The sequence below is a fragment of the Natator depressus genome, chromosome 10, assembly GCF_965152275.1.
Source record: "Natator depressus isolate rNatDep1 chromosome 10, rNatDep2.hap1, whole genome shotgun sequence".
NCBI classification, from domain to species: domain Eukaryota; kingdom Metazoa; phylum Chordata; order Testudines; family Cheloniidae; genus Natator; species Natator depressus.
The window spans coordinates 15,445,797-15,463,799 of record NC_134243.1 but is presented as its reverse complement, the minus strand read 5'-3'; the positions used below and the strand labels follow the sequence as shown (position 1 = coordinate 15,463,799).

General features: G+C 39.7%; 1 protein-coding gene across 2 annotated transcripts in view; it reads left to right on the top strand.

The window, feature by feature from the left end:
• The window catches only part of LMTK2 (lemur tyrosine kinase 2), a 90,001-nt gene that overhangs the window by 51,407 nt on the left and 20,591 nt on the right, over positions 1 to 18,003 (top strand). For both annotated transcript variants that reach the window (XM_074965265.1, XM_074965264.1), the window contains exon 7: positions 4,944 to 5,077. In XM_074965265.1, coding sequence (XP_074821366.1) covers positions 4,944 to 5,077 — 134 coding nt within the window. The remainder of the gene's footprint in view (positions 1 to 4,943; positions 5,078 to 18,003) is intronic.

Genomic DNA, 18,003 nt, shown 5'->3' with positions numbered 1-18,003 from the left:
GCTCAAATAAATTTGTTAGTCTCTAAGGTGCACAAGTACTCCTTTTCTTTATATCAAATTAAAACAATTGTCTAATCATACATTTAACTGTTCTAAAAGACTAATTCTATAGCATGATGAAAATATCAAATATTTCAAACTTTATGAAATTAGCAATTGAAAACAGGGCAGAAGAAGAGATTATAATGAAGGACCCAATGTACCCATAATAGAAAAGCTACAGATTGCTTTAATTGTAAGTAGTTATACTGATTTAAAACAAAGGATTTATACTAAACTTATTGTAAAAGCAAATGTGGATAGAATAGCAACTTGTACTGTAGACATAATTTTGATGTCCAGATTATTTAAAGTAATGTGTTTTAAACAGGGATGGCGGCTGCTTATTTTTTTGAACAATCCTTATTTAGTAAGTTCTCCATTGCCACATCATTTGTCATGCAGTATTAGATGAAAGTAACATGTTAGTAATCTCTTTCATAACCTGTATGTTCATGAGACCATGCATGAATGCCTAGGAAGGAGTACTGTACAAAGGGATCTGGGGGTCATAGTGGATCACAAGCTAAATATGAGTGAACAGTATAACCCTGTTGCAAAAAAAGCAAACATTCTGGGATGTATTAGCCAGAGTATTGTAAGCAAGACACGAGAAGTAATTCTTCTGCTGTACTCTGTGCTGGTTAGGCCTGTATTGGAGTATTGTGTTCAGTTCTGGGCGCAACATTTCAGGAAAGATGTGGACAAATTGGAGGAAGTTCAGAGAAGAGCAACAAAAATGATTAAAGGTCTAGAAAACCTGACCTATGAGAGAAGATTGAAAAAAATTTGAGTTTGTTTAGTCTGGGGAAGAGAAGACTGAGAGGGGACATAACAGTTTTCAAGTACATAAAAGGTTGTTACAAGGAGGAGGGAGAAAAATTGTTCTCGTTAACCTCTGAGGATAGGACAAGAAGCAATGGGCTTAAACTGCAGCAAGGAAGGTGGTTTAGGTTGGACATTAGGAAAAACTTTCTAACTCTCAGGGTGGGTTAAGCATGGAATAAATTGCCAAGGGAGGTTGTGGAATCTCCATCTTTGGGAGATTTTTAAGAGCAGGTTAGTCAAACACATGTTAGGGATAGTCTAGATAATATTTAGTCCTGCCATGAGTGCTGTGGACTAGACTAGATGACCTCTCGAGGTCCTACGATTCTGTGTGCTACTTTCCTTAACTTGTGCGTTCATATAACATACAACCAGTTAAGATCTTTGAGTAAACTAATTCTAGTGACCTTTCAGCAGAAGTATGAATATAAGTCTATGCTGCATTCCTGGCTGTGTTCCAAATGAGTCGTTATGTAGGATTATCTTACCTTCTGCAGGACTGGAGCAGTGTGCACACCCAGCATTGTTATAGGATATGCCTATAAAAGACTATAGTACCATAGTTATGTCAGCATATCTATGCTGGCATAGCCCCATATTGTAGATGCAGTTTACACTGACAGAAGGGGTTTTTTCTGTCAGTGTATGAATACCACTTCCCTGGAAATTAACTGTTGATGGATGCCCAATGAAGTGAGCTATAGGTCACGAAAGCTTATGCTCAAATAAATTGGTTAGTCTCTAAGGTGTCACAAGTACTCCTTTTCTTTTTGCGAATATAGACTAACACGGCTGCTACTCTGAAACCTTTTAATACTGAGTCATTAGTGTTGTTTGCCCAAACCTGTATGAATCGCTAAAATGTTTTGAGTTGATAAGGTATTGTTTGGCTTGGTATTGGTTTTTTATGTACCTTTGTATTATCACTTGCCTATTGACAATGTTAGCTGATGCTGAGACCTTTGCTTTGCTTTGCATAAATCTCTAATCAAGAGTGTATAGAGATCATTTGCACTGACTTTCATTTTTTGGAAACGAACCAGGTTGATATATATAAAGTTTAGAGGACTGCAAGTACCAGTATTTTGAAAGATGAAACTTGATCAGGCACAGTCTTTAAAGATCAGCAGCTGAGAAGGGCTTAGTTTTGTTTACTGTCTCTTTTCCTGGAAGATATGTTTGTGATTAGTCCTAAAATGATAAATACCAGACAAATATTTGGATTTAATAACAATTGTAGTGCAGCTTAGTGTTGAAGTTGCGACTTCATATCTTTATAAACAAGACAAATGTATTTTTGTGCTAGAAATGAAACTTCAAATGGTCACCTTAAAATGTAGGTGATATTGGCTCAGTGGATTATAGAACTATGGTTGGGTTAGTATTATACACTGCTATGAAGGACAGTTTCCCTTTTACACCAGCTCTTCATCCAATCTGCATTCCCCCTTCCCAGCAGGCTCCTTGCCCACCCGCCCATGTCCCATCCCATCTCCCTTCCTCTGCAGCTCCCAGTCTGTCTTAGGAGGCTCCTTGTCTCAGTATACTCCCTGGTCTATTTTTTGGTTCCCTCTGTATTGAAATCAGGCTGGTTTGTCCTCCATGCTGACTGGGGTCCAGCCGGGGAGAGTCATTGAGAGCAAAAGAGAAGCAGTGCCCATCCCAGAGTGGCCATTACAGGGAAAGACCCCTGCTTGGTTCTAGAGTCCTGCAACCCAACCCAAATCGGATTGCAAGTGTTGGGTCCAGGTTGGGTCAGGTGAGAAAACACCTGGACCCAATCTGGTCAGTGTGATGGTGGCTGCATGTCCTGCTGGCTGCTGACATCTTGCTATGTTGTGTGCACTGCAGAGTGAGTGTGCTGAGGAGTCTCAGCACCTCTTTCTCTGCAGTACACGCAGCGCAGCAGGGGATGGTGGATGGGAGGAACAGGGCATGCAGCCACCACTGGGACAACCCCATGGGCAGGAGGTGACAATAGCACTGACTTAGGTTCATGGGGAAGAATTGAGTCATGTGGGCTTGGGTCTGGGCTGGGCTTAAAAATTAGTCCCCAGCAGAGCTCTACTTTGCTCCTGTAGCATGCTCAGTCATTATGTAATAGTGCATGTGCAGTCTGGTCAATGCTAGAAGCTGAGAGAGGCTCAAATATGCTCAGCGTAAATGGAATCTTATAGGAGTACAGGGCTGGAAGGGACCTGGAGAGGTCATCTAGTCCACAGACCTCCATGTTAAGGCAAGACTGAGTATACTTAAGACCATCTGTGGCAGGAGTTTGTCTAATCTCTTTTTAAATTCTTGGTAACCTATGACAATACTTAACTTTGCATATAGTTAGAAATTTTTTCCTAATCTCTTCCCTAAATCTCCCTTGCTGCAGTTTAAGCCATTTACTTCTTGTCCTACCTTGAGTGAACATAGAGAACAATGGGTCACAGTCCTTAACATATCTGATGACTATTATCTGGTTCTCCCTGCAGTCTTCTTTTTTCCAAGATAAAACCTACTCAGTTTTTTAACCTTTCCTCATAGATCATGTTTTCTATAGTTTGCTGTTGTGCCTTATATATTGTCACTTTGAGAATCTGCCGGCTCTCCTGAACTCCTTTTTCCCTTAGATTTTGTTCCCATGGAACCCTATCTAACAGTCCTTGGAATTTGTTCGTTTGGTTTTTTGAAGTGCTTTGGAGATTTTAGCTGCTAAAATCAAAGAAGTCTCCACTTATCACATGTGAATTGCAATTTTTCAAAGGCTGTAACTTGACCAAATTTTTAGGCTTTTTTTCACATGGGTGGCAAAGTCACATACCTGACACACAAGCTACTGCCAAATTTCAAGTCACTGCTCCGAAGCATATGGTACAGAGCTGTTTTTAAAAAATGGTCCCCAGAATTTAAGATGGACAAAACATACTTCTACCTTAGCCTCCTTCTTGGAAACACGTGAACCATTTTGGCTGAAATTATTTGGAAAACTTCAGCGTGAGGCAGACACCTGGGCACCTAAAATTTCAGCCCAAGTGGTTAGTCTGGCAAAGTTATAAATAACTGCAACGGGATCTTGTAATGGGAAGAATTAGGCAGGCTTAGTAGGTGGTGCTGCCAGCCCCACCTGAAATGAATTACTCTGTGCTTTTTACCTGTTCGTTGAATTGAATCTTATTGTGGTATACCAAAGACTCTATGGCACTGCAAAGCCTGGTGCTGATAACTCTCTAAATTCAAACATGAGAGCTATAGTGGCATTTTGGAGAGATTTAGACTTTCACCTTTATTACTGGATACAATTACTGTATTCTTGCTTCTGGACACTTTTGATAAACTGGTTAATTTTGTTTGAATGTTTAAGAACACACATTAATTATTGTAAGCTCTCTTTTCTCAATTGCAAAATGACTCTATTTCTAGCAGAGTTTATGGCAAGGACTCTACCATTTTTATATGATTTCCTTTGTTACATCTGATCCAAACTCATAAATCAAACCAGATGGAGCCCTCCGATGGACACATTCACTTGTGTATCTTTTATTCACCGTATCACTTAAGTTCCATCCACATGCTGCCCTCTTGTGATGCCTGAATTCTCACTAGGAATGTGGCAAATAAGGCATGCAATTGACATTGAAAGAACTGACCAATTGGGGACCGCTTGTCTTTCCCCACTTCCAAGGTCAGCTCTGCTGGTTTGCAGAATATTGTCTTTAGATGGCTTCACACCAATCTCTTTGTGGTAGCACAAGGCCATCAAGCCATATTTTTCATTTTAAGTATTATTGCTGTTCATTGTATACATATGAAAAAGTGATCTAGAGTGTTAACTACTGAATGACTTGAAATGAAATACCCTTAAAAGAAAAGTACCATATGCCTTAGATGCCTTCTGTAAGAATACCTGTAGAGACTTGAAACTTGATGAGGAGACTCTTTATTAAGAACAAACTTTGTTTAAATACTAATAATAACCTTGTTCACTAATGAGGACCAAGTAATATGTCTTGTTGCTTCTTCATTAAGTATCTGGGTGCAAGCGGTGTACTAGACAGTTGATAAGAATTTCCATCTTTTTTTTTTTACAGGGTGACCTAAAAACCTATCTCTGCAATGAGCAGGAGCATATTAATGGAGATTCACAAATAATGCTGCTACAGAGAATGGCGTGTGAGATCGCTGCTGGACTTGCCATAATGCATAAACATAATTTTGTGCATAGGTATGCTTTCCAAATAAATAAGAATGTTTGTTTTGTTATGCTGCACTCTAAAACTCATGCAGACTTTTTCTTTGTGTCATGATTGAAATAAAAGGAATATGTATCAAAGTAAGAAATTTTAAGATATGATTCTGAATCAGATGATATTTTTCTTCATTAAGAAGGGTTATTTGTATTCATGGAGTTGGTAACTAAATTGTAGTATTTAAATCCTATAACTGGACTGGGGCGATGTGGCTCCTCCCCCCCGTCCACTTCCGCCACATGTGTCACAAGTGGCAGAGGAGCTGGAGCCGAGCGGAGCCCGGGATCGGGGCAGGACCTGCGGCCAGTAAGGGACCCACTGCCCTGGGCGGCTTGGAGCTGGGCGGGCACCCCTGGTCCATCCCCCTCCCCGCGGCTGACCCGCCCCCCAGCCGCTCTGTTGGTTACTGTCCCCTCTGTGGTGGTGGGGCTGGGTCTGAGATCGGGCTGGGGGCCCACGGGTGGGATGTACAGCCCCAAGCATCTCACTCCAAACGTTAAAGCTATAGCATTACGGATTCTTTTAACATTACCAGTATCAGTGGCTTCTGGTGAGCGCAGTTTCTCAAAACTGAAATTACTAAAAAATTATTTGAGGTCCACCATGTCTCAAAATCGTTTCGGGACTCGCATTAATTTCAATTTAAAGTACCATTGCAAAAAATATAGATTTCACTGAATTATTAAAAGACTATGCCAGTATAAAAACCAGAAAAATTCAGTTTTTTTTTAATTTATGAGAAACTGGGCTCATTGGAAGACACTAACGTTTTTCATTACAGTGTATAGTTGAACCCAAATTGTTTGTTTGTTTGTGATTTTGTTAAAATGAGTACACTAGTAGGAAATTGTTTTATTTCACTAACTACAAATTCTCTGTTTTCATTTTTTAAAATTTTAAACAGTCAACCCCCCCCCCCCCCCAAAATATTGCAAAGTGCAAACGTGTAAAAGCCCCGCTTCCCCCCCCAAAAGTGGGGAGGGTGGCCAAAAAATGTTTTGCTTGGGGCGGCAAAAAACCTAGAGCCGGCCCTGAACGCAAGCAGCCAGCCAAGGGGTGAAGTAGACATCTCTGCTACCATGTGGAAGAGCTAGTTGTGCTCAAAAGAATTGAGTTTGAGTTTGGTTGAGCTCGGGTGCATTGCTGTGTTGTATGAAGGAAATATGAGCATAATGGTTGTGTTCTCAGATGATCTGTGTGTCCACTTTAAGGGCCAACAACTGCTTAAGTTGACTGTCCTGAGCAAGAATTTCAGAATCATTTTGTCTTAATGAATTCCCCAAAGACTTAGCATCTATATAAATAGTGTTGTCAGTGAAGCTTATTAAATCTCATGATTCCAGACACTGCATACTGTCAAATTTTTGTCAAACTTACTTACTGAAATCTTAACCCTAAAAATGACAGTTTATATAGTACAGTAGAAAATATATATGTCCCAAAACAGCATGGCCCAACTAGAGAATAAATGGAAGTAACTGCAAGGTAACTGCTTTCATATCATTTCAAAAATTGCTATGACTTTTTAAAAATCTCCAATTAGGTGCAAGACTTAGCTATAAAGCTGTATACTTTATGAAAGCTCTTATAACTTAGAGCTTTAACTTGAACGCAGCCATTAATCAGTTTCATTACTAAAATGGAGTAAACTGGTTAAGATTGTATTACAAAGAGAGAGGTTTGCATTAGATCCAATTATTTTTGCCATTTTTTGTTTGTAGGGTGAGGAGGTGAGGTTAATTGGTTTTTGAGCCAAATTCAGCTTCAGTTTAAGCACGTGCAATTCCACTTAATTTATAACAGACTTTTATAACATTTTCTTCAAATTACATTTTTACTTAGTTACCAGAGTTGAATAGCTAGAGTTTCAAAAGATTATATGAAGTAATCTGAAAGTGATCTATTCTGATTTTTTTTTAAATCTTGGAAAAAGGAATACAGAGTTTTTCCTTTCCTTGCTGGCTGAACTGCACCTAGTGCAGGGAATAGTGTTTTTGAAAGTGGAACAGTGGAGATGTCAAACTGAAAAAACCCTCATCCATGTTTGATGATACTAAATGCAAGGGAACATCTTAAGAAACCAGATTAACTGAGGAGAGACTTGCTCCTGTGTGTGGTGTTCGTACTTTCTGAAATAGCAAATCTGGCAGTCTTTAAGTCCTGTCTACGATTCTGTAGCTGTAGTTCTAACATAACACGCCATTCCCGGCCTTCATTGGCCAGAAGCCTGGGACTTTCTGTTGCTTAAATTCAAGATTTCCCATGCAACATGTTGCTTAAATGCCACCTGGACCAATTCAACCCTGAATTTGAAGTGCTTCCATTGGTGTATTTGCAGTATTATAAATAGCATATGTAGCTCAAACAGGCATCTTAAAATAAAGACAAACCGAGAGAATAGAAACCACTTTTTCTCTCGGTGAGTAAAGTAAACCTAAATGTAAAGATGGCCGTGAATGTAAATCTGTTACTCTGTTTATCTGATCCTTTCTACGTGCTGAGAAAAGTAGGGGTTATTGAATTACACAACTCAAATAAATGGGTGGATGTCACAACTGTTACAGGAACAGGATGAATATGCATTTTAAAGTTAGGGGTCATTTGATATTTGATTTTTCCCCCCCTAGTCTGTACCTGTGTGTCAGAATTAGTGAGGCATAGATAATTTGTACGTTCATTCATACTACCAACGATATTACATAGTTGCATGCCAACTGCTGACTTGATTTATGGAAGTACACAGTCTGTAAAATGTCAGGTTTGTCTTAAGTACTTTCCCATTCCTATCTTATGACCTACAGGAAGTCTGTCGGTTTTATATTATACATTGTACCTGGCATGTTTGTCTCTGTTTTTGCTTACATTGAAATACATTGTCTAATGAAACATTTGAAATAATGGGATTTCTTTTCATTTTTAACCCTTTTTGTTTCTATTGCTCTTTGATCCCCTCAGGGGTCATCTTTTTTCCTTTAAGTGTTAAACACATTGTGAGTGCGCCTGGAAATAATAATAAAATACTTAAAGTAAATAATAGATGACAATTTTTAAAATAATTTAAACTTTGTATTTAATGTACAGGCCCATACTGATTATCTTTATTTAAACTGCTTCGTGCACACATGTTCATTAGTTTTACCAATACAGAATGTTACTCTTATCACCCAGGCAGATATATCAATTTATGAACAGACTTTCTTTTTCCCAGCTATCTGTATATCTAACATCTCTTGGCTTCAGAGCAGAGCACTAGATACCAAATCTACTTGAAAGTGTTAACTATGGCGTAATCTTTTGCCAATGAAAAGAAAACTGTAAACAAGCTGGTTGTCTGAAAGACAGCCCTGTGTTAGCTGTTGCTTTGATGTGAAGATATGGAATGGGAATTACCTTGCTGTTGACGTTTTTGGATATGAGGAAACTATTAAACTGGTTGAACAGGAATTACTGAGGGCCAACTGGAGTGACTTCAGGAGGGAGACTAAGGAAGGGAATATAAAATATGAAAGGGGGTGTGGTTTAATTTGTGCTCAGTGTCTCCTCCTTTTACTAATTGGAATTTTGAGCATATAAAAATACATCTAATTCATTTTTGTTAACATTTGTAGAGAACCTCTTTATTAATGACAGTAGGTCTGTGGATAAGACTATGGCAAGACATTTGGTTTAGGTGGAGTGATATAACACTTGAATTGGTGCTCTTGAAAATAGGCTAATAGTTCGGGCAGAGTTCAGGCATGTGCTGGGCAAGTGCCCCACAAAGCTTAACCAGTACATCTCAGTCCTGACCTGAAATTCCCTTGCTATTCCTGTCCTGTGTTCTTTTTAATCAGACTGCCAATGTGCAAAATATGTGGTGATTCTATACGTGTAAATGTTCACTAAAGACCAGAACTGAAATCACCAAATTTATTTTTGTTTGTGACCTAAGAAAGTACTATGCCTTGTTCTCCAGAGGTGGCGTATGTCTTGAGGATGCCTTTTGCACATACATGAGTATGTTACGTTTCTGGGTGTTTGAGAGAGCAAAAGACCCTAAAAGTACCAAAGCAAAATCCTTGCTCCTCTTTCCCAAAAAAGATGTGGCATGCTTCTTGAGCTCTAACCACAGACTGTGATTACTAAGTGTTAAAAACAGAACACAAGGCATCCATTTCTCAGATAAGGTAATCAGGTGCCAAAGGCGTGTATATATTCGGATACTTTAACAGAGTTTTTGGTCCAGACTCTTCAGCATCCCAAGTAGTGCTTAAACTGTGGATTTTCATGACTGGGATGGTGGGAGAGCACACAATGAATTTTTAGGATTTGCATGTTAATAATACTTTATTTTAGTTTGGTAGTAGCAGTGATAGATCCACAAAGTATAATGTTCCCAAAACCTTTCTGGGAGATGTTACTGATCCTCAGCCTGAGCTGACTCTCAGTATTCTTTGCTTGCAAGAACTTAAAAAAATTAAGGGCCACGATTGCTTCAGTTTAGAGGATGTGGGGAAATAACTTGGCACCAGAATATTTTGAAGATGTGTATATGCAGCAAAGTACCAGATTTTTTTGGTTGGTTCCAAGACTGGAATACTTCTAATAATAGGAATTTCCATTTATTCTGATGTTTGCTCCCAGGGTTTGCACTGTAGTCCTGGTAGTTGTGAGAAGAATATGCATATGTTCATGGATTTTGTTTGGATAACTTTGGTCAAGGTTATCGCAGTTGCTTCAAGGTCATAAGAATCTTGACCAATTTGATTCTTCACTATTAAGTGAAGAAAAACACTATTTTTAGTGCTCTCCCAATTTCTTACCATCTTCTGGATCCAGTTCAGTAACCAGCTGGGATAGTAATACAAACATAGGAAAAGATAACTAGGATCAGAGGTAGTGACAATGCATTGCCAGTCATAAATAGTGTAAGGCTTAGGTCAGGATGTATCCTGTGAAGGCCTAGTAACTTAGGTTAAACCAAACACCTGCCCTGTATTTAATAAATAGCATCCTGTCCTAGTAGGACTAATGTAGAAACTAACTGGAAGGTGGGCATTGTGCTTAGACTTCTTGTCTGAACAAGCAAGGACAGAAATCAAGAACTTAAATGATGTTAAGCTGGCCATCACCACCATCTCTTATCTATTCAAATCTCCACCTTGCACAATCTCAACAAGACAGCCAGTTGACTGAGACAAATGGTCCTCCCAGATGAATGGTAATTCAGCTGATAGGTCTTTTAACAGATTTGCATCTGGAGATCTGTCACTTGACCTGTTCTTAACCTGGGTACAAGATGGTCCAGAGTGTGTTTTGTTTTCTTTTTTTTGCAGTAGTTACTGCAAGCCATTGATGTTAACAGTAGTTTATCTAGTAAGGTATTCAGTCTGAGATTTTTCCTTTTCCCAGCTGCACTTATTCTGTTGGTTCCCAAAGAGATCCATAATATCAGTGGGATTCTCGTTTTCAGACTGTAGCCCTAGTTATGAAGTATTCTTGCAACATAACTGCATGTCTCAGTGCAAAAGAAAGACCTTAGTCCAACTTTCCTAGTTTTCTTACGTAATCTTTCTGGTGGGAAAAGTTATGATGACCTTTTCAAAGGTATGATATATGAAGTAGGGCCAGGAATAAAATGGTGGCATTCCAAATTATTTATTCAATGAAATACTCTGTTGCCACTCCAAGACTTCCTACTAGCTCTGGATAAAGGACTAGCTGTTGAAGATTTTTCTATAGTGATCAGAAGCAATGCTAATAGGACTGATTTTCTCCGGGTTGCCTTTTGCCATTGGAGCTGTAGTGGCTGGACTGCTGTGTGGAGATGAAATATGCTCATTGGGATCCTGGAGCTTTTAATATATGATGCATGGACTCAAGATGCTTGCAAAATACTCAAACCAATTTTATAATAAAGCAAACGCTATAAAACGCAGTGAGAGGAGAATGTCAGAAGCTAATCAGACTGTATTTAACAGAGGTTGGTTCTTCCAGCTAGGTTCCTTCACTTCTAAATACTTCCTCTGTCGCAGCTTCTGTCAGACTGAGGCTGTGTCTAACTATATGCTAGAAGTGTTATTTCCCCAGCTTGTTTTCACATACTCACTCTAGTGCTCGTCAAGCCAGCACAAGTATAAATAGCATGGGTGGTGGCAGCAGAGTCACAGCTGAATCATGACACACAAACATATTTGAAAGTGGTAGGTATGTACTTGACATAGCTCAGCCAGGCTTCTGCTGCCACTTCCTGTGCTACTGGGACTATGCTACTATTTATACTTGAGTTAGCTGGCTGAGAGCTAGCACAAGTTTGTGTACACAATCACACCCCTAGCTCACGGTATAGAGGTAGCCTGAGAGTCCTCTGGTAACAGTTCCATATCTTGGAAGTGTTTCCCACCATGCACCAGTTTTAAAGGGGTGTACTCTTTCTCAGATAGTGCAAAAACACTGAAAAAGGAGAAAATATAAGAGTAGAATTATGTTGGCAAGTGCCTTGATAGGCAAAGACAATAGAGAATTAGAATTTTGGGTTACTGCAGTCGGAGAAAACCTTACAGGGATATTGCCCAATGCCACAATCCTTATACTGCAACAATGCAACTAGTTAGCTTGAGACAAATAATATGATGCATTATATTATAAAGACTTGGAAATGTAGGGCTGGAAGGGAGCTCAAGACCTCATCTATCCCACCCCCCCTGCACTGTGGCTAACCTGTTCTTAAAGACGCCCATTCCAGTCTCCCTTGGCAACCTATTGCAGTATTTAACTAAGATATATTAGGGAAAACTTCCTAATTATAAGCAAACTTAAATCTACCTTTTTGCAGTTTGAGCAGATCATTTCTTGTCCTACCTTCAGTAACCGTGGAAAACAATTACTCATGATCCTTAACATATTTAAAGACTGTTGTCAGATGCCTCCTCAGTCTTCTTTCCTCAAGACTAAGCATGCCTCGTTTAACTTTGCTGCATAGGTCAGGTTTTCTAAACCTTGTATCGTTTTTGTTGCTCTCTTCTGCACCCTCTAATTTGTGCATATCTTTCCTGAAGTTTGGTGCCCAGAATTGAACACACTACTCCAGCTGAGTAAAGGGAATAATTATGTCCCATGTCTTACATATGACACTCTGGTTAGAACACCCCAGAATATTAGTTTTTTCACAACTGCATCTTCTTAGCTCATATTCAATTTATGATCCACTATAGCCCCCAGATTCTTTTCAGCAATGCTACTGCCTAGTTAGTTATTCCCCATTTTGTATTTTATGCATTTGATCTTTGCCTTCCTAAGTGTAGTACTTTGCACTTGTCTTTACTGAATTTCATCTTATTGATTTCAGACTAATTTTCCAATTTGTCAAGGTGTTTTGAATTCTAATTCTGCTCTCCAAAGAGCTTGTGACTGTTCCCAGCTTAGTGTCATCCACAAATATTATCCATTATCTAAGTCATTAATGAAAACATTGAATAATGACAGAACCCTGCGGGACCCCACTAGAAATGTCTTCCCAGTTTGACAGTGAACTGTTCAATATGGTCTTTCAGCCACTGGTGCACCCACCTTGTAGACCATCACCAACCAATTTCATCTAGACCATATTTCACTAGTTTGCTTATAAGAATCTCCTGCAGGACTGACAAAAGTCTTACTAAAATCAAGATATATCACCTCACAGCTTCCACTCTCCATTAACCCAGTAACCCTGTCAAAGAAGGAAATAGGTTGATTTGGCATGATTTATTCTTTACAAATCCATGCTGGATATTCCTTATAACCCTATTATACCCTACGTGCATACAAATTGATTGTTTAATGGTATGTTCCAGTATCTTTCCAGGTATCAGTTAGGCTGACTGGACTCTAATTCCTTCAGCCCTCCTTGTTCCCCTTTTTAAAGATAGGTACTATGTTTGCCTTTCTCCAGTATGCTGGGACCTTCACCTATCCTCCATGAGTTCTTGCTAGCAGTTCTGAGATTGCTTCCGCTAGTGCATTCACTATCCTAGGATGACTTTCATCATGCCCTGCTGACTTGAATACATATAACTTATCTATTCTTAACCTGTTCTTTCTCAGTTCTAGCTTGTGTTCATTGCTGCTTGTTAATAGTGTGAGTATCTGTTCAATTAACTTTTTTAATGAAGATTGAAGCAAAGGCATGCATCTCATCCCAGTTTGATGGTGATGTGTCTTAGATGCTTCAGCAATGGGGGCAACTGACTTCACCCACTGTATGAAGTTGCAGGAGAATTACATTTGACTTCTGGGCTCAATATTTCTGTCCTTGGAACTGGGAGTACCATATCACTGCTACAGTTCCTCCAGCAGGTTAGGGATAGTATTGATGAGCTCCAAAATGCATCCCTTCCCTAAGCCAAGGAAAGTAGTGGATAAGAAAGGTTTTGTTTTAGAGCAGGGGATGGAATATAAAAACTTGAGTCCTCAACTGAGGATGAGTAGGTGATAGCTGTTACATCCTCTAAGATTCCCTGACAAGTAGAAAGCTTTTATTTTAATCTGAATCTAACAGTTTTGAATAATGATTTATAATAGTACCACCAGTCTTAACTGACAATATGAGTGATGGTGCTGTAATGCAAGAAACAATGGTTTTGCAATTATTAAATGAACAATATATATTTTTTTTCAACCTGTAGCTAAGTTTGGTAGATAACTGCCTGTGGACCTGGAAGACTGTCATTGCAAACGTTTATTTCTGGCAACACTATCCTGATGCTGTCAGAGTATGTGGTAAAGCTCCAGCATCAGTGATTTTGTTGTTAGTGGTAAATTCAAGCAGCTAGAATCGTATTATATTCATATTCTTTTCCAGGTTTTTTTTCCAGCTATAGTTGCCTGACATTAGATGGGAATTTCTTGTCTTATGGGTGTAAATATAAATGCTTAAAATGCATTGCCAAGTTGTCTGTCAAGTGATGACATTTGCAAAAGATATTGTCAAAGGGGAACAAGTTCCCCCAGCTTAAAGGTGAAAAATGAAGTTCTAATATTTTTATGTGGAGTCTTTTTCTACAACCACTACTGACTTACTATCATTAGCTGGAGCAGCTATAGCTACCTTACTGATCGTGTGTACCTGTGACGAATTTATAATGGAAACTGGATATGAGTAGTGTTGGTGTTTCTCTAAGCTTTTGGGTTTGTTTCTTGTGAGACAACTTCTGTGCACCTCCTACTTTTTTCCTCTTTTGCTTTGATAAATTGCCTTTTTATGGATATTTAAATTCAGTTTATAGTATATTTATATTAACAGGAATTCAAGTGCAACTTAATCATTATGCAGAACATGGATTAGTTCCTTATTATTTGTATAACAAATTTGTGCTATTGAAAACCATTTCAAATGCTTAAATCTAGTATCTAAAACCTAAATTATTTGTATCTACCGTTTTGACAGGAACTGTTAACCATGGCAGAAATGAAATGCTAGGTGTGTCAAGTAAGAGGGTTCTTTTAGATAGGGTAGAAGAACTGAGAACTCATATGATGCACAGCTTCTTGTCAGTGGCATAAAATGATTGAACATACATTATCACAACCAGCTTTGTGAGCATTTTTTTTAAGAGCATGCATAATTACAGCGGACCACAAGGGGGTAGTAATTTGATGCATTTTGAACTTTGTTTATAATGCTCAACAAAGTTCATTATTTTTTATTGTCTGGCTATACTGAAAGGAGAACAGGAGACATTTGATATGGTTTTTAATCAGGCCGTAACTTTACTATTAGATGTCTGGGACTATCCGGCGGATAAAAGTGTGCAGCGTGGATAACACCATGTTCATTCAATAACTTCCCCGAGGGGAAGGGTTCTACCAGACGCCCTCCACCCCACTTGTTTTTCCATCCAGGTGCCCCAGCCAATCCATTGCTGGGACCTTACCATCCACTCCCCTCACAGGAGGGTTAAGGTGGGCTATAAGAAAAAGGAGTTGGCTCCCTGCTGTACCAATCATAGGTGCCCCAACCGCCCCTTCTCCTTAGTTCCAGTCCTTTAATCAACACCACCTCTTAAAGTCCTGTCAAGGTTCCTTCCCCACTCTGAACTTTAGGATACAGATGTGGGGACCTGCATGAAAGACCCCCTAAGCTTATTTTTATAAGCTTAGGTTAAAAACTTCCCCAAGGTACAAACTTTGCCTTGTCCTTGAACCGTATGCTGCCACCACCAAGCGTCTTAAACAAAGAACAGGGAAAGAGCCCACTTGGAGATGTCTTCCCCCAAAATATCCCCCCAAGCCCTACACCCCCTTTCCTGGAGAAGGCTTGATAAAAATCCTCACCAATTTGTACAGGTGAACACAGACCCAAACCCTTGGATCTTAAGAACAATGAAAAATCAATCAGGTTCTTAAAAGAAGAATTTTAATTAAAGAAAAGGTAAAAGAATCAACTCTGTAAAATCAGGATGGTAAATACCTTACAGGGTAATTAGATTCAAAACATAGAGAATCCCTCTAGGCAAAACCTTAAGTTACAAAAAGACACAAAAACAGGAATATACATTCCATTCAGCACAGATTATTTTACCAGCCGTTAAACAAAAGGAAATCTAATGCATTTCTAGCTAGATTACTTACTAACTAACCGTTGTAAGGCTGCATTCCTGATCTGTTCCCGGCAAAAGCATCACACAGACAGACAGACCCTTTGTTGCCCTTCCCACCCCCTCCAGCTTTGAAAGTATCTTGTCTCCTCATTGGTCATTTTGGTCAGGTGCCAGCAAGGTAATCTTAGCTCCTTAACCCTTTACAGGTGAAAGGGTTCTGCCCTGCCCAGGAGGGATTTTATAGCACTGTATATAGAAAGGTGGTTACCCTTCCCTTTATTTTTATGACAAGTCCTTTATCAAGTCATTTCTCCAGTCACTGTACACCTTCCCTATGGAGTACCTGCACTGAACATCTGTCCCACTTATATAATGAGTTGTGACATATCGCCTAACTCCTTTCATGCCACATGTCAACAAAGCCCTTCCCAAACCTGCTGTGGGGAGGGTGAAAAAACCCCAAATCCACCTAGGCCAGTCTAGTGGTAAGGGGAAAATTCCTTCCCAGCCCCTCTAAAAAGAGGCAGCTACTGCAATGCCCACAGCAGGTCTAGACCAAACCTGGTACTTCAGCACCTAAAGGGGAGGGAGCATGGGTGCTGCCTCAGCCTGCTCCATGTAAAAGGGGCTTCACTGCATGGGCTGCCCCTTTTAAACTCTTCTGCCCATCCAGATTCCAGGGGATGTCCGTGTTGCCCCTTTTGCAGCAGTTAGACTCTCTTCCCCTACCCCAGCCTTAAAGCACTGCTCCTTTCATTCCGCCAGCCAAATTCCCTGCCCTCCCCCTCCCCCCGCCCCCCACCTCCCCACCCCGCTTAAAGGTGCAGTGCGGTCATTTTCAGCACAGCACAATAGAAAGTTATCATACTATTAGATTATGATAGATTATTTAACCACACTGATTATTCATTATTGGAAATCCTGGCATTTATTTTTAGTTTGGCACAGTGTGCTGTCACTTTCTAATATTCTGAGATTTAAATGGTATTGTGTTTTGTCTCTAGATATGTCACACTCAAATTGTTCAGATAATTCTGATACCTAAAATATGTTGTGAAGGGCTTTCGTTTAACAGCATGCTCGGAAATGACTATCTTTGTGTGATAATAAACATGACCCACATCTATGATTGAATAGATTTTTTTTTTTTCAACCAGTAGCAGTGGGAACTTTCAAAGTAGCCATGTGGTTGGTAGATTTTACTTTTTTTGTGGGGGAGGGGCAGGGGTTAAAATAGCTTTAAAATTTCTTGATGGCAAACAAACATTGATGGCAAAATATTCATCTTTTTAAATTACAGAAACAAGAAAATAAATTCACCTCAGGATTGCTCAGACTTCTAATACTTTAACTTCATGCACAGGGTATGATGACAAATTCAGGTTGTGGCAGCACAATTCAACCACAACCTCCCCTGTGTGAAAGGTACATAGTGGGCTAGTGCCTGGTCAGTGACAGATTATAGAATGCGCTGATTGAGAGCATCCCCTCTGCAGCCTCCTCCACTGGGAGGAGTCCTTAGCAGGCACTAGCATTACTTTCACTGGGGGATATCATCATCTGCCTTTCCTTTGGTGAATGCTCTGGGAGGTATAGTGAGGTGGGCTGGCATAAGGAGGGGTCATTTGTAGCTCCATGTACCATAGAAGTATATCTGGTCCAATAAATTTATTAATACTTACTCTTTATATAGAGAGATGGATAGCTTCTTAGTACATCAGTTGTTAAACTTACACCTCTAGAAAAATGACTGACAGTAGCATAAATGACAGGTTTCAGAGTAACAGCCGTGTTAGTCTATATTCGTAAAAAGAAAAAAGAAAAGGAGTACTTGTGGCACCTTGGAGACTAACCAGTTTATTTGAGCATGAGCTTTCGTGAGCTACAGCTCACTTCATCGGATGCATAGCATATCGTGGAAACTGCAGAAGACATTATATACACACAGAGACCATGAAACAAAACTTCCTCCCACCCCACTGTCCTGCTGCTAACAGCTTATCTAAAGTGATCATCAAGTGATCATCAAGGAAGGCCATTTCCAGCACAAATCAAGGTTTTCTCACTCTCCCCCCCCCCCCCACACACACACAGACACACATACAAACTCACTCTCCTGCTGGTAATAGCCCATCCCTCTTTGAAACCTCTCTTTATAATGCGCATGATAATCAAGGTGGGTCATTTCCAGCACTAATCCAGGTTTTCTCACCCCCCCCCCCCACACACACCCCCCCTCCAAAAACCACACACACAAACTCACTCTCCTGCTGGCAATAGCTCATCTTACAATGTGCACAGCAATAATCCAAGTTTAACCAGAACGTCTTGGGGGGGGGGGG